The 24,467-nt window shown below is 32.3% G+C and overlaps 2 protein-coding genes across 5 annotated transcripts in view; one reads left to right on the plus strand and one right to left on the minus strand.

Annotated features, from left to right (window-relative positions):
• The window catches only part of LOC145247403 (uncharacterized), a 270,622-nt gene extending 261,491 nt beyond the window's left edge, over positions 1–9,131 (minus strand). For 2 of the 3 annotated variants that reach the window (XM_080109107.1, XM_080109105.1), the window contains exon 1: positions 8,993–9,131. The gene's annotated coding sequence lies outside the window, so the exon portion shown is untranslated. The remainder of the gene's footprint in view (positions 1–8,992) is intronic. The other variant, XM_080109106.1, reaches the window with a different exon arrangement.
• Positions 9,132–9,251: 120 nt separating this feature from the next.
• Positions 9,252–24,467, plus strand: part of LOC145247404 (uncharacterized) — a 195,053-nt gene continuing 179,837 nt past the window's right edge. For both annotated transcript variants that reach the window (XM_080109108.1, XM_080109109.1), the window contains exon 1: positions 9,252–9,850. In XM_080109108.1, the coding sequence (XP_079965234.1) occupies positions 9,252–9,850 (599 nt within the window). The remainder of the gene's footprint in view (positions 9,851–24,467) is intronic.

The following is a 24,467-nucleotide window of genomic DNA, read 5'->3' on the forward strand; positions in this document are numbered from 1 at the left end:
AAAAGCGCACAGACAAACACACATTTTTGCTTTTATATTATAGATGTTTGTTGTATATCTGTGACATCATGTTATATTGTCATTTTTGGTTTTGGCTATTGTGTGATGTTCAAATCAAATTCTGTCCGTTTTATTCAGTGTAAATTAAAGAATTTAAACCCTGATCCTTCCTCTTCAATATGGAGTAAAAATTATGATGAATTAATTTCTTTTACTAGTTTTTACTTGTTTTTTTGTTATTGGTGTCGAAAATTAGTGACATACTTTGCTATTTCAGATAACTTAAGCTTTTCTCTTCACAATTTTTGTTTCTAGAACCATGGAGTTAGTCTGTATTTATCTCCCTCCCGCAGTAGAAAGATGTGACATTAGGGTCGGAAAGGAGGATTGAAGAGTCAGCATCCATCAGGAGGAATCTGGCCTGCAAAATGTGCCTGAAAAGCCCTGTCGGCATTTCCCAGTAGGAGCACCTCAGACGATTAGCAATAAACTAACTGCTTCTCAAAGAGAGAAGGTAAGCCTCGGAGGGTGGACCTCTTAGAACTGCACATGACCAGCAACATATTGCAATCAACAGGGAAAAGGTCATTTAAAAAATGGCATAGATTATTGATTTTAGTGTCTAGGCAAAAATGGAGTTAGTCAGAAGCAATTAAGTGGTCACTTCAATCTAAGTTAATAAAACTATATCGACTCCAACACCAGTTGAATTTAAACGTTATATTACCTAAATTTATTTATTCTTTGATATAAACCAGTTATATATAGGTCAGCTATGCATAGGCCATATATAGAAAAGGAGTTGGACGAGCCCAAATTAGAGGACGTCGAAGATTTTTTTTTTTTTTTTGCCTTGCAACTCTGATAAAATTTGACAAATTGCAACTAGCGTATTGTCTGTCGATCGGATCCGTTTATCTAAAAACCTACCAAACTCATATCGAGTTGTAAAGTAAAACGTGAAGTTATATCCCTTAATTTTGTTGCAGACGATTGCATTAGGTGAATTAGAAATGTTTAAGACGAATTTTCCTTGAAGTAATTATGCAAAAATGTTATAACATGCAAAAGATTTAATTTAAAAAAGACAAAAGATAATAATATTTATAACAAGGGCAGATAATTCTGACGGATTTCTTAAAAAAAAAAGCGTTCTTTTGTTTCTTCGTTTTAATTGGCGTTGATTTAATATTTTAAAAACCTTTACTTATTTCTTATGTACGTTTTAAGAGTCTGATCGAAAGACGTCATTCATTACGATTATTCAATTTGTATTTCGGGAAATTACGCATATTCAATAAGTCCGTCACACTTCACAGGAAGTAGACGGTGGCGACCGATTAGACATCCCTGCAGAAAAAAGTGCCACGAGTTCTTATTTGTTTTAAATAAGAATATCCGTAAACTGTTATGTATGTTTATTTGATGAATATATAGCATGTATTTTTTTTTTTAAATAAATATATTTAGCTCGGAAAATTTGAAAAGTCATCGCCAGAAATTTCTTTAGCGTCGCCGATTTAAATAATAATAATAATAATAATAATAATAATAATAATAATAATAATAATAATAAAAATCGGCAATACTATCTACTGGAAAATTCATTTTATTTAATATATCTAAAATATTCATATTTTTAGAACTGTCAGGTTAATATTCATTCATTTCTGTGAAAATAGATTTAATTTTGAAAACATTATAAACGATACATTCATAATAGTAAATGAAGACATCAATAAAAAATAAAAATAAAAAAAAAGGTTCTTATTCATTATATTTAAAAACAATCAGGAACTCGTTGGGCTTTTTTTCATCGAGGATGCAGAATCAGCGGCCACCGTCTACTTTCTCAAGTTAAATTCAAGTTTTACGACATCTTTTATCAAATTGTTAGGTGAAAGTACAAAATACTTAACCCCCTCCCCTCATATTCAGAATGGCTTTCTAAATAATAGCGTTATTATTTAAGCACGAAACAATAATTGGACCAGAATTTGAACCGAACCAAAACCGACTTCTGCCAAATTAAACAAAACTCAAGTTAGCTTTAGTTTCGGTTAAAAAAAAAAAAAAAAAAAAAAAAAAAATCAAAATTCTATAGAAATACCTGGTAAGATTCAATTCATAATTTTGAAATGAAAGTAAAAAATATTCAAAAAGATTTAATTATCGAGTTTTTAACGAGAACTTGACATTTTATATTGTTAACGTGAATCTTAGATTAAATAATAATAAAGGAAGCGATGAAAAATATCATATATCTGACGCAGGGAAGAATGATAGATCTTAATTTAAAACTTGAAAATATATATACAATACTGATCAAAAATTTAAAGACCACTTCAAAATCTTTAAAAAGAAACCCTTTTTAAAATTTTAAATTTAAGACCACTTTTTTTAAAGGATAGATTTAAAACTTTTCCGACTAAAAGTTACTAATACTACAATCTAAAAGGTTATGGCTTATTCTTGGCCTTCGGGACAAGATCAAAGTGTAGTATCTGTCCTTCAGATGCTGCACTTCTATTTCTTGTTCTCTTTCGGTGGAGAAGAAATCCTTCACGACTGAGACAATTTTTATTTTTGTACCTTTTCTCCACGTTAAAAAACGACCCTGGTGTCTAACTCTGTCCCGTGATGAGGCATAGTAAATAGGTACAATCTAAAAGGTTATGGAAACAAAAAGGTACATTCCAAAAATTTTATTTAAAAATTTGCATTTTTATTAAATTAGGCTTTTTACACATGATCAAAATTATATAAGACCAAGGGTATAAAATTCTTAGATTTATGGTAATTCTAATGGGTACTCATGCATTTATTGATCCGTGCTGAAATAATAACGTTATTATTTAAAAAGCCATTCTTAACATGGGGATGGGAGGGTGTTTTGTACCTATTCTGTACCTTAACCTTACAATTGAATAAAAAAAACGTGCCATAAAACTTTAATTAAACTTGGAAATACGATTTCAAAAATAGCGCGGATCAGTAAGTGCATTAGCACCTTTTAATGTTTTTAGTTCAGTTAAAGATTAGCAATCACTGTGCAAAGGTGTTACCACGCCTAAAGCAAGAAAACAAACCGAAGTTGAGCGCTCTCGAATTCTAGGATTCCATAAGCAAGGTTTGTCACAGCGAGCGATAGCAGCCAAAGTAAATTGCAGTAAAACTGTTATTTGCATCTTTCTAAAGAACACTGAGAATTATGGAAAAGCAAAATCCTTTGGTAGCCCCCACCCCCCAAAAAAAATTCTTCTGCATTGAGTAGGAGAATCAGACGGGTTGTTATGAATGACAGAGGACTTTCTTCTAGTCAAATTAAGGCGGTTACAGAAGCTGATTGCAGTCCAATAACCATCAGACGACACTTACAACAAAAAGGCATGGTAAATAAAAAGTGTAAACGAATTCCTCAATTGCTTCCATGTCACAAAGTGAACCACTTAAGATTTGGTCATGAATACCAAACCTGGGACATTGAGAAGTGGAAGAAAGTCCTGTTTTCTGATGAGAAAAAATTCAATTTAGATGATATAGCTTCCAGCAATATTGGCATGACAAAACATGCCCCTTGAAATTTTTTCCACACGTCATAGTGGTGTAGGGTCTGTAATGGTATGGAGTGCCTTTTCTTACATAGGGACGATGGAGCTCCAGGTGGGGCAGGGTCATCAGACAGCAGCAATCACTGTGCAAAGGTGTTACCATGCCTAAAGCATGCTACAAAAAGCATCTTTGATGATGGAGGGTTATCGTTTGTATGAGGGTGGATGGTTATTCCAACAGGATAATGCTGTGCAATCCACACTGCAAGATGGACCTTGAGCTTTCACCAAGAAAATGGAGTCCATCTCTTGGGACATCCTGAATGCTCACCGGACTTGAACCCAATTGAAAATGTTTGGGGATGGATGACAAGAGAGGTGTATCGAATTGGCAATATTCATAAAAAAAATGAACTTCGTGAAGCTATCTTCAGAAACTGGAGCAGGATCCCCCACACCTTAATGGAAACTCTTATTTCTAGCATGCCCCAAAGAATTTTTAAAGTCATCAAAAGCAGTGGAGGTAGAACTCATTAAGTTTGACCGTTGAATGTTTTCATACACTTTTTGTACAATTTAATAGAATTTTTGTCTCTGTTCTTACAATTTTGATCATGTGTAAAAAGCCTAATTTAACAAAAATGTAAATTTTGAAGATAAATCTTTGGAATGTAGCTTTTTGTTTCCATAAGCTTTTAGATTGTAGTATTGGTAACCTTAAGTCAAAAGAGTTTAAAATCTATCCTTAAAAAAAGTTGGGTTTTTTAAAAAAGATTTTTAAGTGGTCTTAAATTTTTGATCAGCAGTATATATATATGTATACACACACACGCAATAGGAAAATATATTGATAATAAAAAAATATATACTGGTATATAGAGATTTATTAGTAAATAAGGGAATACAATATAGTGTGCAGGGGTTAGGAATACTCTTTATGCCGAGCATTTCAAAGCTTAATGTTTCTCATCAGAAGAGGAAGGGAGGTGGTAAGTAACAAGATAAAGATGCAATGTCCAGCAATAGGCATATTAGGGGATCTTGTATATGTGTATACATTGGAAGAGAAGATAGGCTCGTCTAGGGGATTATCTATATATATAAAAGGCAAAATGTGTGTGACCATTTCGTGTATGTCTTCAAAAGGCTTTTCGAGCACATGCTCCCAGGGTCGTTACTATCGCTTAAAACTGTGTATATAGGTCCTATATAATAATATCTAGGAATTAGGAAACCGCGTAGCGTATAGATTTATTTACGTCGATTTTTACAAAATTATTGCTATTTTGGCTTCTTGCGTGTTGATTGGGCTTTTTAGTATAAATAAAATGAAGCTAAACTCAAACGACGTCTTTGCGGCATTGCACCTGGAAAAACGTCAAGAAGCAATCAGCTTTGATCAATCTTGTATATCAGACAGTCAAATTTCGATAAACAAACTTAGACACTGCATGACTTCTATTTGACCTTCTTAATTAGGTCAAATGGAAGCAGCAAAGTTAACTTTTATCACGCATGCCTGTTTTTATAGTTATAGTTAGATAAATAAATTCAAACACGTCTACGCTGTATGTCGCGGTGGCCCAATGGTAACATCGCACTTTTTTTTTTTCACACATTAATTTCCAACTCAAGAGTACGGGTTCGATCCTCATACACTCACCCACCAAAACATTTTTTTTTTTTATTATTTACCCCCCCCCCTCCCGGAGTTTTGATTTACCTCAAGACACCCAGGCATCGCCGGGTACCCCCCCCCCCGCTAGTTAGATAATAATGGTACTTTAAATATGTTAGAGAGGGACTTTAGTAATATTTGATGTTTGGTGATAGAAGATGTAATATGCAGTAGTTGCTATGTTATAGGATTTCATTGACTAATTAATTAATTAGGGTCTAATGAGTTACACGTGTCAATCCATACAAGTAAAATCTTCTATAAATATAAAAGCGAAAATGTGTGTATGTATGTATGTGTGTTTGTGTGTCCACTAAAAACTTTCGACAGACTGAACAAAAATGAACAAACTTGGTATCATATTGAAGCTCCATCCTTTGCCCGAAAAATATCGAAAAATTTCCCAAAAACGTTAATTTTTTCACCCTGAAATCAACAATTTTCTACAGGGGGGGAGGGTCAACAAAAACCGTCTTCTTATGATGACGACCGGTTCTACACATGCGTCAGATGATGTCATGACCTGATTTACTTTAAATAGTTGAAGAACTGACTAAATTTCATGTACGTCGTGTTAGCTCAGTTGGTTAGAGCGTTGGGTCATTATCTAAATGTTTTGGGTTCAAATCGTGGTGTGAGATGTCTTTTTTTTTTTTGGATTTTTTAAATTTAAATATTGAACCAAAGTCATTTTTCACGTAACGTTCGTTTTTCTGTTTTTATTTTTTACTTTGCTTATTTTTTGGCTTTTATTAACACCCCCGACCGACCACACACACCCAAAAACACCCGGGTACCCACCGATTTTTTTAAATTTTAATATCGAAACAGGCTTATTTAAGCCATTTTTCACGTGTCTTTTTTTTTTTTTTGTTTTAACATTCATTTTTCTGTTTTCTTTTTTGTTTTTTTCGATTTTTACATTTAACATCATTCGTTTGTCTTCCGTTAGTTTTTTTTTTTTGTTTTTTTTTCGATGTTTTGATTACCCACCCCCTGCTTAAGTTTTAACGTTCGTTTTTATGTTTTCTTTTTTTACTTCGCTTATTCTTAGGTTTTCATTAACACCCCCACCCCCTCCAAACACTTGGGCAAGGCCAGGTACCCCCTGCTAGTCTATAATATAAATCTCAAACGTCGGTTTGCATGTATATATGTATGTATGTCTTGCTAAAACTTTTGTCAGATGCATAGGACCAGGTCGAGACTGGTACCATTTGAAAGAGCCATCCCTCAGCCACATAATATGTGAAAATTAGAAAAAAAATGGTCAATTATGTCATACAGAAATAAAGTTTTAAATGAAGGGAGGGGCAGTAAAATTGTCTTTTCTAAATGACTGCGCATACGTCAAACTTTAATTTTTGGATTGGTTTAACGAAAAGATTTTCCAACGTATTTCTGAGATCAGCTTTGTGGTTCAGTGGATTAGGAGGTTGCCTCTTAAATCTTAGATTTGACGTTTGCGTACATGTAAGGGTGTTTTTTTTGTTTTACAAAGGGTTATTTTGTAATTATGGCGGATAAACAATTTCCTTATTTCGATTTTTTTATTTTTTTTATCAGAGGTTTAAGTAAACTGAAGGTTAAGTTTTTATTTAAAAGAAATAAAAATTCCAATACAATGCCGATAAACAAAAACAAAACAGGGTTAACAGATTTTAAAATTTTTTATTATTTATTTGGCATTTTTTTATCACAACAAAACATTGTTCTTATTTCGAGAGTTACGTAATGTGATTTTTTGACATCATAACTGTTTATTTCTTTTTCTTTTATTATTAAACTAATCATTTTTTTTTCGGTTAATACAAATTCTACTTTGTTATTCTACTGAATTATTTTTTTTCTGATATAACACAAGAAGTGTTAATTATTAAAGAACATACATAATTTATGATAAAACTAGTGAAAGGCAAATATTATTGCAAAAAGACACCATTTATAAAAATGTAAATAAAAATTCCCATTATTTTTTTTTTTTCGTAATAACACGTGTTAAAAACAAAAGTATTTATAGAAATATAAACAATGAAACTTTTTTTATTTTTCATAATAGCACAAGAAGCGTTAAAACTAAAATAATTTTTTGAAATAAACTATTTTCATATGGTTCCGTGTTTCGTTTCATGTTGATGACTTGCGTTCCGTTAGAAAAACTGAGTCCACTTCCGGCCTCTTAACTTTGAGTATTGGATTTCTGGACTTAATCGTAAACGAAGAAAGAGAGACAACAAGCTCGAACAGCACACATCATAGGAAACATGTCTCTGTTTGGAACGGGCTAAGTTGTAGCAGTGTGGCACTGTGGCAGTGGCACTCACACTATTAATGCCCCCTTAGTAAATGCCTTCAAGTGACGCCTGGTTGCAGTAATGTAATGATCGCCCAGATATCTATCACTGCTAATTTTCTTACTGAACCAGTGATTTTTCTTGGCCTTGTGTAGTATCTGTTCTTCAGATGCTCCACCACTCCACTTCAATTTCTTGTTCTCTGTTAGTGGAGTAGAAATTCTTCACGACTGAGACAATTTTTATTTTTGTTCCTTTTCTCCACGTTAAAAGACAACCCTGGTGTCTAACTCTGTCCAGTGGGGAGGCATTGTAAATAGAAACCAGTGACTTTTCACTCACGTACTTTTTTTTTTTATGCGCATTATTACAACTAGTGTTACTGGACTCAAAACCTTGTTTTAATAACCTAGTCGGGTAACCAAATAACATACACTTAAGATGTTTATTTTATTGTCCAATGAATGTGTAAAATAAATTTATGTTCAATCATGTTAAGAACGGCTTTCGGAATACCCCCCCAACATCCCCATGTTAAGAACGGCTTTTGGAATAAACACCACCCATCTCCCCATGTTAAGAACGGCTTTCGGAATAAACACCGCCAACATCCACATGTTAAAAATTGTGGAGATGGACCTAATATAAAAGTTTACCGATATTTCAGATTTTTGCACTATTATTCTCAGATTGATTATTATAGTCACAACATTTTGACCGATGATGCAATGCATCATTGATGCATTCCCCGATCTTCAGGTGCATTTTTTCGAATAAGATAACATGCAGAGAATTTCGAACTGAACCCTTTATTTAATTTCTGGTGGTAGATTGTTCTTATTCTGTTAGCCATGATCCATCACCAAGTAGACTAGAATATTTTTTTGTTGTTGTTATTCTTAGTTATTATCGCCTGTAGTAAGGATTGAACCGTCAACCATCAGAAGATCACTTAGAACTGATTGTTTACCAACGATATTCCGTCCAGCTTCCCCCGAGTTCGAAAAGATGAACACGAGGGAGGTTGGAATTTACATCAGCTGAAACAGTATGACGTTTACCAAGATGAGAATAGTAGTTCGAATAATGTAATTAATAGAAAATAAATATCAAAGAAGATTCAGAATTGTTTCTACACTTTGTATCGAGTAATTGGGAATAAATTTTATTTGTACAAAAAAAAAAAAAAAAGAAAAAACACTTCAAAATCAAACGAATTAATCTAATGGTTCATTGTTTTTAAAAACAATCTTCGCCACATGTATTTATTTGAATTATCGTGTTGAAAAAAGAGAACGTATAAGGCAAACAAAATCTGACGATAAAATGCAGTAATGCACTGACTGACATAATAAGCCCCCAAAACTGCATTTGTTGTTCAATGTTGATGATGTTTTGTGCATTTTTGAAAGGTTTTAAAACATGGCCGCTGTAAATAAGCTTAGATAAGGATTATAAAATAAACTTACCTCTTGTTTGGAGTTACGCGTTAAATATTGCAGTTTGCAGGTAAATTTCAATAATACATAAATATAATTTTCGGTATTTTCTTACAGTTGAGGTTCAGTGTATAAGTTAGACGTAAGGGGCCCTTTTTTGTTGTTTTTTTTTTTTAGCTAGTTGGGTCTTTAGTTTCCGTCGTAAAATGGGAAAACCCCTTCCGGTTTGAGAGAGAGGCGGGAATTCCGTCCGCGAAGAGACCACGTGGTCTGTGACGTCACATTAGTCATGGTTTACAAGATGGCGACTGTCGGCCGCTGCATCATGGCTCAACCGAGCCGTGGAGGCGTTGATTATTCTTTAATGAACGATGCCGACGAAGAAAAGGTCGCCAACAAAGATGTTAACAGCATTAAGATGACTGCCGCAGGTCAAGCGGCCGCGATCGATGCATGCAAACGGAACAATGGGATTGTTTTAAATTGTTTCCCCGACGAGAAAAGAAAGACTACCACGGCCACTACTACTGCGAATGGCGAGGGTGCGATGATGAAGAAAAAGAAAAAAAAGGTGGCCGCAGTCGTCAACAGCAAGAATAAGGCCCGGATTAATGGCAATACCAGCGATGCGGATACTAATGATGGTGCCGCCGTGTCGGCTAAAGGAAGTGGTCACACATCCGTACTGAATTTGCGATCTCGGAAGGATAAACAATCACCATCGCCTACTCCACCACCATCAACATCATCATCAACATCAACAACACAAACGAAACGGCCGGTGCCCGTGGAAGTGCCGGACCGGAAAAGAAGGCGATCTTCCAGGCATGAGAAGATTGAACATCAACAAATAACACCAAAGACGTCGACGACATCAAATATTGAAAGGTAAAAAAAAATATATGTCCCAAAAAAAAAAAAAAAAAGTAATAAAATTATATTTTGAATTGCAATTTCACTTTGGAAAAAAAAAAAAAAAAAAAAAATGAAGGTGCTTATATAGACCGGTCCCTTATGATTCCCAATTGGTTGGTAAAATCTGGTAACCAGTTGCAACAATCCGAAAGTCAACCATACAAAATGAAACCTCGGTTACTGAAAAAGAAAACACTTTGCATTTTTTTTTTTTTTTTACTAATATATTTACATTGTAGTTATTTTGTAAATTGTTGATTTTAGTTGAGGTTATTTTTCAGTGTTATTTTTTAAATCTTAAATACAAAAATAAAGATCTCTGAAATTTTATTTCAAATAACACTACAAAACAACGCAAAAAATAATAAACATATATATATTGCAACAATGTAAATATATTAGTGAAAAATGATTTTTCGTTTCAGAAATAAGTTGAATTTTCTGTGGTCGCCTTTCGTCTGTAACAAGTGACTAGTTTTTAAACAATATTGATTGGCAGCCATAGGGGATTGATCTATAATTAAATAGTGTCGTGGGGGGACTTCATGTATTTATTTATATCCGCTTACTTCTAAGAAAAATCCATTAAAAAAAATTTTTTTTTTTGTATATATTAGCTCCAAATGTTTTTATTTTAGTAATTCATTAAAGTAAAACTTAAACATAAAATTTTATTTAGTGTTTAAAAAATGTACACAAGTTATTCTAGTGAAATTACCCGACACACACCCCTAATCAAATAATGAAAGATACAATAGTTCAGTCGGAATAATCAAAGAGACTTGTTGAAAGTTTGTTTACCTGCGTCGTCTCTCTGTAACAAAGTTAAACACAAGCTAAGTTTATAGTGAGGGAATTCAGTTTGCATCCTTCCCGAAAAGAGTATTCAAAATTTATCGTCCTCGCATCCTGTCGAGTACTACATGGCTCAATGAATGCCCCCTCCTGAATGAGAGTACTGCGTTAGGAAGAACGACTTTATACCTGTACTGCTTATTTTAATTAGGGGGAAGGAGGAATAAAACTCATTGTGTGAGGGGATTTAATTATTATCTGACATCGGTTTTTTTTTTTTTTTTTTTTTTTTTTTTGTCAAATTTTAAAGAAATAATGTCGATTTTAATTTTAAACTATATTTGGATGAATTAAAAAAATAGGAATAATGAAAATAAACTTTTCAACAGAGAAATCTCCACTTTCTTTGCGAACTCATCAGCTGATAAAAATAATTTAAGCAAATCACGCAAACATTTCAAGAGTAAATTTTCTCTGTACTAATAAAACTATCAGACATTCCGTATAACTGTTGTTGTTCATATCCATAACTTTAGTAAATACACATTAAATTCTTTAATTGCATACTTTCAGTATTTATCGAAGTATAAAAGGCAAAACTGACAAAAACTTTTTAAAATTCTAATAAAAATAAATATTTGTAAACACCCTTCTCCCCCTCCCTCCCTCTCTCTCTCTCTCTCTCTCTCAACCCTTCACCCGGGGCAATGCTGAGTCGATAGTTTTACAAATTCTAATTAATTATTATTTATTTTTATTTATTTTTCGATGTAAAATCGCAGTTTAGTGGATAATGTATGTACAGGCGATAAATATTAGTGTATCTTGTTTTTGGTTAAACTAAATGAAACATTTTCTGTTAAAATCTATTTATTCTAATTTTAAAAACGCGTTTGAAATATATACATGTGCCGAAATAATCACTAGAGTCGTTATGCAGATCGAAAGTTAGAAAAGTAATGGTAATTATTTGAGCATAATGCCTTCTTTTTTTATTACAAGCGTAAATGCTGAATTGATTTTAACTCAAAATAGTTCCTTAGCTAGCATATACATGTGTGTGTGAAAATATTTAATCGATAAACTCTTAAACTAATGGTCACATAACACTGAATACCAAGGATGGTTAATATTGAGCTTTGTTTGGATGGATGAATAACGTGTACAGAATATGTCAGCAAGTTGAAATCCAAAATGTTCATTTTAACTTGCCACCGTATTTCTATTTTGCGCATGCGCAAATTCATTCATAATTTAAAGTGGTTTAATTTTAAATTTTCATCTGTCCATAGCTCAAATGGTAAACGATCCCGGCTAACGCTGAATGTTTTGGTTTCAATTCTAGTTGATGGTACAAAGTTTTTTGTTTTTTTTTCTCCATCTTTTTGAAATCCGTCCTATATATTAGGTACAATATAATATTCAATAGCGAATTTGCTCTGTACGAAATCTACATGAATTAAAATATATTTAAGCGTATTTTACGACATGGCAAGGTCGCACTCCCCCGCTAGTTTATTTAACAAAAATCAATACATGTTTTTGAACATTGTGTTCACCAGGCCTCGAAACTGAGTTTACGCAATAAATTCTAGATATAAGGTTTAGTAGCAATATTTTGATTTTAATCTTGTAAGGGTGACCTGAAAGTGGTTAAAAATTGTTTTTATTTAGTGAATTATTTACCTTTTCTTCAAAATATGTTCTGTTTATTTATAAATTATTGAAAATAAATTCGCAATGTTAGTCACAAATGTACATAAAATAATACAATTACCCTATTTACAATTTTTGTTTACTTTCATGCATTTGGATTTATTTTGCTTTTCATTTGAATAATACTAAAAATATTTTCCGATAAATTTTTTTTTTTTTTTTTTTTTTCTTAAAAGTTTTTTTAATCAAACTGTTTTCCCCGTTAAAACTTTCTTAAATTACACCTGTAAACCCCCCATCCCCCTCCAAAGAAAAAAATGCACATACTTTTCTGAAGAAGTAATTAATTCACGCATGAAAAGCACGGCATATTCAATTTAAATTGCATCAAAGACGTTTTTTTTTTTTTTTTGGGGGGGGGGGTCTCTGCTAGGAAACATTTTAACATTCCCCATTCCCGTGTTTCGCTGTTTTTTTTTTTTTTTAAGCATAAAAGTATATCCCTCTTCATTCCTTATTTGGATGGAACAAAATATTGAAGGCGAAATCACTTTTTTCGGCAAGAAAAAAATGGCTAACGTTTTCCTCTTTGTATCAATCCTTGAGCAAATCTTCGTTTCCTTAAAAAAAAAGTTTACTGAAACTCGAATGTATAAAGTTTTATTCTTAAAATAAATTAGTCCCCCCCCCCTTTTTTTTTTTACCATTTTAAGACTTGTAACCCAAATTTACCTTTACTGTGTGTGTGAGGGGGGGGGATGACGTGGTCCTTATTTCCCAATATTTCTTTGTTAAAATTGGCAAGTTTTTCTTTACTTTACGTTTAAAATTAAAGAAACTTTTTTTGAGTTTGATTTTCGAGTTTTGTGATGCGATATTAAACGCCAAGGAATTATATATATATATATATATATATATATATATATATATATATTATTCTTTTTCGCTTTTAGTTAAATTGTAAAAATCAATGTCCCGAGATTTTAAAAGATCCCATTCATTCATGTGCGAATACGAGCACATCTCTGTAAACTTTAGACATCACAAGTTCGCGTCTCGTGTGTTTCTCGCCTGTGCGTAACTTTGCCTATTGAATTATTTTTTTTACGATCAGACGAATATTTATTGAAATAGAGGAAAGTTGAAACGAATTCTGAAAAGAGTATTCTGCAGTTTACAGATCGTGCTATTTTTTTAAATAGAATTTTTAAGTTAAATTCAATTTTAGGGTATCATTTGTTTATTAAATTAAGTGAAAGTACAGAATAGTTAACAAAGCTCCATCCTTCCGTATGGTAATAAAATAGTTTTCTAAATAATGTTATTTCAAGCACGGTCTCTAAACTGCAAAAGTAACAAAAATTATAAGCATTGCTATATTTTGAATTAATTTTCTCTAAAAACCTTCCACCCGGCCAAATGCTATCAATCTTTATTATTTTAAATCTGATTTTAAAAGTAAAATATGTATTTAAAAAGATGAATTAACAGAATTATAAAAAAATAATCTTTACAATTCTGTTAATTCATTGGTTGCCATTGACGTCGAGTTGAGAAATTTTGATTTGTTGAATGATTATAGCAAAAATAAACCATGCATTTATTTCAAGTGATAATAGTTTTGCTACAAATATTTTTTCATAATTCCTATTTCAATCGCGTAAATTATTTAGAGTGAAATCAGTTTCGACATTGTGCTTAAACGACATATTTTACTTAAACCATGTTTTAGAACTTTATCTTAAGGTTTCTTGAAATGCCGAAATGGAAACTCGCCTGAAAAATATAGTCGCTATTTTTAGAAACGAGTAAAAATCGAAACTAAGTGCATATAATTCTAATTAGTAATTTCTTAACAGAACATTTTTGTGGAAAAAGTAAATAAAAAGCATAGAGAAAAAAACACTTCAGTATTTTCAACCCAAAACTGGTAAAATGCTTATGCCCTTAAAAAAAAAAAAATCCTTGTACTGTATAAAATTATGAACTTTAGTTTTCTGCACTTGGCCTCATTCTCGGCTTGCTTATGAAGATTGGGACCATAATTGGTGGTTCTTCGTTATTAGAGGGAAATTCCGAAATCGAAAAAAATCATCTTCATAAAAAAAAAAAAAAAAAAAAAAAAAAAATACTGCATTATTAAATAATAAAACAAGAATTTACAAGCTAGCGCTTCTACACTATTGGGACGAGATTTTCTAATCAATAAATGAAGTTTTCAGATAAAAAAAAAACAATGGTTTCAACTGATTATTTTGTCAATTCTAATAAGTTACAATGGTAGCTTCCAAATTATGCAGTCAGAATTACCTGATTATTACTGAATTATTAAACAAAACAATATTAATCGTGTTAGCTGGTGAAAAATTGCTACCATCTTGTTTAAATCGAAACTTCAAATTTGACTCCCTTTTGAACTCTCCTCTGTTTTCCGATCGTTTTCTTCAAATTTTATTTATTTTCTTTAATAATTTTCTACCTTATCGATTTTTGTAATTTTTGGATATAATCATCTTAAAAATATGACGATTATGAGGATACCCTTGTTTTAATGTGAAATTCAGTATCACGATTTCTGAAATTTCGTCCTAATAGTGTTAGAAGCACCAACAAGCTTTATAAAGCCAATGTACTGAATAAACAGTACTGCAATGTCTTCACGAAAGAGAATACATCTTCTCTTCCATCATTCATGCCCAAGCATATGGATTCGGAACTTACGGTCATTATAACCAAAGAGAAGGTTCTCAAAAAACTGCAATCCATCAGGACTGACAAATCACCAGGGCCAGACCATATATACCCACGGATCCTCAAAGAACTGGCCCACATTCTCACTACTCCCCTATGCATCCTGTTCAATGCCAGTCTCGTCAATGGATATGTACCTTATCAATGGAAATCTGCCACCGTAACCCCTATTTTTAAGAAAAGTGACAAGTCGAACCTGGCAAATTACAGACCAGTCTCTCTCACATCAGTTGTTTGCAAGATCATGGAGCGGCTAATATCTGAGGACATTACTGACCACCTCAAGAAAAACAACTTACTTTGTGAACAACAACACGGATTTACTACTGGCAAGTCAACTATCACTAATCTCATTGAAGCCCAAGACATTTGGACGGAGGCATTGATACGTAAAATACCAGTTGATGTTATCTTCCTGGATTACGCTAAGGCCTTTGACACCGTCCCACATGAGCGACTTCTTACACAACTGAGTGCCTTCGGGATCCGAGGCTATACTCTACAGTGGGCTCGTAGTTTCCTCACACACCACAAAGAGTTGTATTTAATGGAGCTGGTTCTGATTGGGCAAATGTGACTAGTGGTGGCCACAAGGTTCTGTTCTTGTCCCACTAATCTTCATGCTCTTCGTTGCTGATATCCCAGAGAAGCTGGAAAGTTTTGTTCTCATGTTTGCCAACGATACCAAGATCTTTCGAGCCATTGCCAATCCACAGATTACTCAACACTCCAGTCTACAGAGTGACTTGGATCATCTCCAATCCTGGGCAAACAACATGTGTATGCAGTTCCATCCCGAGAAATGTACAACAATGTATCTAGGTAATAACAATCCCAAACATCCATACACCATGAGATACAGTGATAGTAGCTGTTGCACTCTGAATGAGACCAATGATGAGAAGGATCTAGGTGCGATCACTGACCAAAAGCTATCCTTCACTAAGCATGTTGAAACTAAAGTCAATAAGGCCAATCAGGTTCTCGGAACCATCAAACACACTTTTACAGATCTGGGCAAAATATCTTTCTTGCTTCTCTACAAATCCCTAATCTGCCCACACTTGGAATACGCCTTTGTGGTCTGGTACCCGAAAGAGAAAAAGATGCCCTGGAACGATACCAACGTAGAGCAACAAAACTTATACAGGGCATTTCCAAGTTGTCCTATTCGGAATGCCTTGCCTACCTCGATCTCCCTACTCTTGAATTCCGCAGAAAACACACCGACATAATACAATAATATAAGGGGTTTCGATAACGGACCTTGCACCAAATGTGGCAATAGCTTGTTCGCTCCAGCCCTCAATCCATCCACCAGGGGACACACTCTAAAGATGCAGATGCAACATCATCCTGGCTCTCCTGGACAGTTCTTCTCTAGCAGAGTTACTCCTGTTTGGAATGGGCTAAGTTTTCATACTGTTAATGCTCCTTCAGTTATTGCCTCACAACGGAATGGAAGAACCACCAGGACCTATTCTGCTACCAATTTTCCTACTGAATCAGTGACTCTGCCCTCCCGTGTGTGTGTGTATATGTATATATATATATATATATATATATTAGATATACTAGCATGGGTGCCTGGCACTGCCCGGGTGTTTGGAAATGTATGATGAGCAAAAACAATAAAATAAAAAACGGTCAATTTTTTTTTAATTTGACCCCTATTATGACCCCTTAAAATTTATTGTTTTGGGCTCAAATCAAGTTATTAAGTTAGATCCATGTCTAAGGAACCTATATCTAAAATTTCAAGTGTTTAAACACAATTGTCGGAGGAGTTTGGTAGATTTCTCAAAAGTCAAATCGTTGAACTTTGACCCCTTAACAGCCAAATTTCTGGCCGAAAACCGATCACATAGATTTTCCTAAATCTCAGTACCTTGTATATCAAATTTCGAGTCTGTAGACTAAAAATTGACAGTTATTGCATAGGGAAATGCACACACAAAGACAGACAAACACTTTACTTATATGTGTGTGTGTGTGTGTGTGTGGGTGGGTGTATGTATTTTCATGAACATATAACTAATACGACTTGACACTCTTTAAAGGAAGATGGTCAAACCTTGACATATGGTCTCAATACCTTTTGTCGGGTAATCAATGGCCTGTACTTAAAATAACTTATAAAAACAAAACCGCTTCTTCGCCATATTTGTTTGGGCACATGAGGTAAAAACAAGGGAAGTAACGCAGTTTGGAATATTTTGAAAACTCTTGACTTGACCTAAGATTTTTCAAATTTTAGAAAATAATTACTTCCTACTTACCATACGAATTTTTCTGTTTTTTCTTTTTTTTTTTTTTAAGCAAACTTTCCATTTGTGCTAATTTTCTTTGAAAATCATTTTCATTAATAATTTTCTATCTTATCCTTTTTCATAAATATTTTAAATTTTCATTATTGTGACATGCAATTAAGTAGATACCATTTGTTTTATGGCAATCATGAAGACTGATTCTACATAGGGACGTAACTACTTTTACTAAGGGTTTTTTTTTTGTTTTGTTTTTTTATCCGATAATTTGGGAAGCTAATTGTAAAAGAAAGGCGTGACTATTTTTTTTCCATAGTTAAACTTCATGATTGCCAGTACCGTATATTTTTAACACATTCGAGGGTAATTTTTTACATTGGGTCCATCCATCTCCACAATTTTTTTTAAAATGACGACTTTTAAAGGTTTTCGACTATACTGGTGAAAAACGGGGTGGGAAATCTCGTACAGATGGGCGAAAAATCCACTTTTCTGAGACTGACCCCCCCCCCTCCAAAGAATTGGTTATTTTTTTTTTGTGTTTATATCTTGTCTCTGCAAAATTTCAATGTGATTTTCATATTCAGCATAGTTGAAAACCTATAAAAGTCGTCATTTAAAGAAAATTGTGGTAAATAAAATAAAAGGAGAGAACATTCAATTTCATTGCTGACATTTTTTTCACAGTTCTACTTTATAAAAATCTTGCTTTAATTCAAAAATTGTTTTATTAAAATTGTATTTTCTTGTGCATTTTTTGGTTTTCAAATGTTTCTGTTCGTAAAAAAATATTTATTTGCCGTGTTATTTGACCAGATATCTTAATACCCGGAGTCCGTGGAAAGTTTAAATGTGATATTCGTTTTCAGCATACTCGAAAAACAATATAAGTCGTAAATTTAAAAGTGAGTGTTGAGTTTGAATGTTCTCTCCTTTTATTTATTTTTTATTTTTATTTTCTTGCGAACCTGAAATATTATTTAGGGTAAATTTTTACAACGTGCCCCAGAGTATTATAAACACCCCAACCTCTCCATGTTAAGAACGGCTTTCGGAATAAGCACCCCAACCTCGAAAGCCGTTCTTAACATGGGGTAGTTGGGTGTTTATACTGCACTGGGGCAGGTCGTAAAAAATACCTTATTTAATAACACCTACACATGGAGAGGGGATGGTGTTCTGTAAGGTGCCCGGAAACTCGCCCCTTTTTGCTAGGTAGGAAAACTGGCCCCTTTATTTAATAAGAGACCAGTTTTCCCACCCGACGAGTTTTTCTAAATTCTGTACTTTCAACTTAGAAATATCGTAAATATTGAATGTAATTCAATTTAAAATAAAATTGTCCGGGTGGACCGTCGTTTTGTAGGAATTTTTGACACCCCTAACACGAAACTGCGAATAAAATATAAAAAAACTCATAATTTCTCTTTTAAAAGTGGGTTTATTTTCTTTATGGATTATACTTCCAAAATAAACTATTAAAGTTGTATAAAAAGTAATAGAAATATTATTTTTTATCTTTTAAAAACGGTAATGAAATTAATTCAATTTAACGAGTTCAGTATTTTTCAATTTTTAAACTTTAAAAATCTATCAAAATTTTTCTGTTGATTCTGTTTTTACGATATTTTCAGGGTCAATGTGAAATTTTATGCTCTTTCCAATAAACCGAATATAATAGTTTAGACAAACTTTTTTTTTTTTTTTTTTTAAATTCACGCCCCTATTTTGAAATTCTATTAAAAAGTAAATCATTTATGTGCCAAAGTTTAATATATAACAAATTGAAGATAAAAGATCAATAAATAATATTCTAATTTAAAACAACAAAAAAAGAACAGTTTTTTGAAAATTTACCTGTAAAGTCCGACGTTTAAACTTTTTTTTTAAACAAAAAAAACATGTTGTTTGTATTTATTTATTTTTTTTAATGAAACCTTGGCCCTTGCTCCTTTTAATTGAAAAATACAGTTAGGGTTTGAATTACATTTTTCGAGTAGTTATAAGCTTGGAAAGACAGGGGGTCGAATTATTCAATATTTTTCACGAAGTTTCTGATGCACCTAGTGGACCGAATGTATAAAAATGACCAATTTTGGTGTGAGGGGGGCACAGTTTCAGTCTCAGAAAAGTGGATTTTTCCGCTAGGTGGGGGTGTCTTTTTTGTTTCCGCTAGGTGGCAGTGTTGTCGGAGATAAGTAGATTTTTGGGTACGGGCAAAATGAATGCCAATGCTCAAATTGTATAAACATTTTGATCCCTCCCTTTAGTTAAAAATTCACCAAAAATCAGGGAATTAACCAATTTTAATACAATTTTCAGTATTTATCAAATAATGATCGCGGAATATAATTAACTAATTATTTTTATTTAAATCTGAGTGGAAATGTATTATTTTGTTTAAACAAAAAATACCTTTACTAAAGTTATGCTTTTCAGTAGTACATAAAGAACGCAAGAATTTATTGCTTTATATATATATATATATATATATATATATATATATAAATAAAGCATCGTAGTTTGTAACAATAAAAAAATAAAATAATTTTTACAGGAACATTACGAAAAAAGCCCCTAAAGTCCGTATTAATAAATTTGAGATAACTCGAAGAAAAATGAATTTCTTGAACTACCGATACTACCATTGAATTAAGCATTGTTTATTTAATATTTTCACACACAAAAAAAATAAGAGCAAAAATATTTCAACTTTTTTTTATTTAAATTACAGATTTCACATAACTTTTATATGCAAGATTTTAATAATTCCCTTGCTCGCAAAAATGTGAAACTTTCCGCGTAACATAATTTTTATATAATCTCGAACAATGATTTAAAAAAAAAAACTTAATTTAAAAACAGGAACATAAAAAATAATTAAATTAAAAAATGATAAAAATTTATACAAACGATCAAAATAGGAATGTATGGATGCACGTCTGGTGGGGGGGGGAGAAGAAATCTGACACCCCTACCTTCTTTTACTATCATGACTTCACTTTGAAACAGCGTTTTGATTGGCTGAAATGTTGGGCTTTCTTATATTCGTGTTTACAAACTGTTATCGGTTGCGTTTTGCCGAACGGCATAATTACTTGCTTTTTGAGGGCTAATTAAGCTGTATTTTGTATAAACAAGGTTTTATTATTATTATTATTATTATTATTATTATTGAATTAAATATCTTAGGACTTAACTTTACTAATTATCTTTGAAATAGACCCAGAAAACTAATATTTATCTTTTAAAGGATTTTTACAATGAATTTATAACTTTTTTTTTTTTTTTTTTTTCCACGTGTAAAAATATTTTTTTCCTTTATGAAATTAACTTTAGTCTCTAAATCTTTCAAATACAATCAAAAAGTAGTCGGGAACCTACAAAAAAAATTATGATAAATCGGCTTTCAAAACTAAGTCCCCTTATTTGGCGCTTTATGGCGCGCACGCGCGTAAAAAGGATGGCCGTGGTCGCCAAAGAATACAATGCATAATAGATTTTTTTTTTTATTCAGCATAGTTGAAAACCCACATAGTCGTCATTTTAAAGAAAATTGTGGAGGTTGACCTAATGTAAAAAAAAAAAAACAACAACACCCATTTCGAGTGAATGTAAGAAAAGAAATGTAAAAAAAAAAAAAAAAAAATCATTACATAAAGTAATGAAAAAAAATGTACAGTCGCATTTCTTACAATTAGCATCCCAAATTATCGTATGGGAAAATAAAATAAAAAATAATCTCTTGGTAAAAATAGAGTTACTTCCCTTAGACGAATCAGTCTTTCCTCTTTCTTCATAATTGCCGGTTAAAATTCAATATTCCGAATTTCGTTCTAATAACGAAAAAGCACCCTATAATTTCCAATCCAATTTTAATCTCTGCATTCACGTGCACTTACTATTAGTGTGTTTAATGTCTTTTACTTGTAACTAAAAATGAATTATTTAAAAATAATCACGAAAATTCATTTCACTCTAAATAATTTAACTGACTGAATCCAGTCCACTTATACAATTTCAAAGACAAATATGTGGACAAAAATAAAACTGAATAAAAACTAGGCGATACTTTTGAAATGGGCCTCATTCTACTATTTTTGTATAATATATTGTCCCGTTCGAAGAATTGGCCTACATATCAACACATGTCCATTTCCTTTTTTTTTTTTTTTTACCCCCCCCCCAATAAAAGTACCTCGTCCCAGAATGCTTAGCGCCGCCGACAGCACGTGCGTGACGTCATCCGCTTTGGTGTGTCTGTCTGTCTGTCTGACACAGGTGTTTCCATCCAGATGGTCAAATCTGTCAATCGATTCGATTATTTTTATTGATACCTTTCTCTTCTAGACATGTTCTTTTAATACGATGGAACGTGTTTGAGAATATTTTCTTAGAAAAAATGGAACGTACTCAAAAAATTACTTTAATGTCATTTATTTACAGTGAAATGCGTCTAGACAGGGTTTCTTGCTCCCGAAACAACTTAAAAAAAAAAAAACAAACATTAAAAATGTTGTTATAGCAATGTTGTCTGCGCGAAACGTGGGCAAAATAAGTCAACCGGAAAAAGAAAAATGTTAGATAGTTTATTCGAAATCTTAACTCATTGTTCTGAGAGAGGTAAATCTATATTTAAAAAAAATTTTTTTTTTTTACTAAAGTAGTTGAAAAACAATTTTTTTCTTACAATTTTGGAATGTTTTTGTTTAAGAAAAATTACAACATCGTCGCATTTTACATTTTCTGTTATTATAAAACTTTGTTTCATTACATGATGTAGTTAAAAACATTTTTTTATAATTTTAGTAAAATAGTTACCTCCCTTTAGAACAATGGGTTAAGCTTCCAAATAACGGTAAAACTATACAAACACCGTGACAGCGAATTACCCCTACCCCTAACCCCTAACCCTAACCCTAAACCCTAACCCTAACCCTAATCCCAACCCTAACCCTAACGCTGTCACGGTGTTTGTATAATAATACCAAAGGTAGGTATATAAATAAGTCAGATAAATCCAAGTTATGCCTTTTTATTTGTGGTTAATAAATAAAATGTAATATCATTACCTATTCCGTTAGTTTTTTAAAGGCTTCAAAATTACTTTCGAAGTGTCACGATCTATAGTACACAAATCGATAGTTGTACACTGTACAGTTTAGTCAAGACATTAAAAAATGAAAATATCGAAAAAAGTTTAAATTGTATGTATCCGTCATGGGAAGAAGTTCTATGGAAAAAAATTTCACTTAATTTCATCAAGTAGTTTTTTCAGCGAAAAAAAACAAAAAACAATTTGTTATGATACCGAGCAAAATGTTCGATTTTTAGGGAGAAAAGCTAGTATTAGAGATGGCGAGGGGTGTCAGCGCTTTAACTGGAGTTATCTCCCTTTGTCATTTCTAAAATTCAAACAATTTTTTTTCTTTTTTTATCCAGATTGCCGCCTTCAACGCGCTCTCATAAAAGCGTTTTTTCCGCTGTAAAAAAACAAAAAAACACTTGATGAAATTAAGTGAAAAATTTTTTTTCCGAAGAACTTCGTTCTATAACGGATACATACAATTTAAACTTTTTTCGATATTTTCATTTTTTAATGTCTTGACTAAACTGTATAAGCGCCCACAAATCAGCCATTTTAATGTATTAGAGAAAAAAAAACGGATCTTCGTTTTATACTGTTTTATAAACAGAACTTAATTGATTCTTTTTTATTCTTAGTTTTTCAATTTTTCTGCGGAAATAATATATGCAAATCATTTTTTTCCGTGTTTGTCTAGCAAAGAAAAGAAAAATCCTTATTTAACTAACAACTATTTAATTTACAAGGCCGAACGATCGTGTTTTATTTTTTAATGAAAACTCACACAAAGCGGTACGTACTCTGGATTAGGACAAAAATAAAAATGGCCCTTGTCGAGATCCTCCCTTACCTGATAGCCAAGAACTACGTACGGGCAAAAATGGACGAAAAAAGATAGGAGGGCCTAGTTTTGAAAGCTCATTTATCATAATTTTTTTGTAGGTTTCCGACTATTTATTTTATTGTATTTGAAAGATTAAAGACTAAACTTAATTTCCAAAAGGAAAAAAAATATTTGTACCCGTTGGAAAAAAAAAAAAAAAAAAAAAAAAAAAAAAGTTATGAAAAATGTTTTCACGGCAAGCTAACCAATTCAGCTAAATTTTGAAGTTAAATAAATTCATTGTAAAAATCCTTTAAAAGATAAATATTAGTTTTCTGGGTCTATTTCAAAGATAAGTAGTAAAGTCCTAAGATATTGAATTTAAAAAATAATAATAATAATAATAAATAATAAAAACCCTTGTTTGCACAAAAAATAGGTTAGGTAGTCCCCAAACCGAGTGATTTTTGCCGTTCGCAATAGCGCAACAAACGAAAGTTTTGTAAACACAGAATATACGGAAACCCAAAATTTCACCCAGTCAAAAGACTGAAATGACATCATGTAATTAAAAAGGAGGAAGGGGTACTAGTTTCTAGTACATCCCTATCCTGAACATTTGTATAATTTTTACCATTTTTTTTAATTTAATTATTTTTCTATGATCCTGTTTTTCAATTTAAAAAAAAATTATTGTTCAATATTATATAACAATTATGTTACGCCGAAAATTTCACATTCATTCAAGCAAGGAAAATATTAAAATCTTACATATAAAAATCATATGAAACCTGTAATTAAAAAAAAATAAACAAAAAAGGTTTTTTTTTGTTTTTTTTTTACATAGGCATAACCACTTATCAAAGCCAAGAGGCCACTCGAGGATAAGGGTTAAAGAGTGTACAGTAGAAATTGGACAATATAGTAATCGTTAGTAATGGAAATTCGGTAAATTTGTTATCTTATATGGAACGGCTCATCAAAAACTTGTTTGCGTTAGACTTGAAGACAACCATATTGTAGTCAGCTGGAAAGCAGGAAAACTGAAGACAATTCTATAGGCGTGCAGTTCTAAGAAAGAAACTTTGTTCATGGAATCTACGTTTAGGTTTAGGCACAAATAAAGAGTGGAGGAAATTATTGATAGTGTTTTCTGCTAGACGGGTGTTTCTTGTGAAAGTTTGGCGAGGGGGAGGGGCATAGATTGGAGCT

This window comes from Euprymna scolopes, chromosome 25, assembly GCF_053919585.1.
Source record: "Euprymna scolopes isolate OS-2025 chromosome 25, ASM5391958v1, whole genome shotgun sequence".
Taxonomy (NCBI): Eukaryota; Metazoa; Mollusca; class Cephalopoda; order Sepiida; family Sepiolidae; genus Euprymna; species Euprymna scolopes.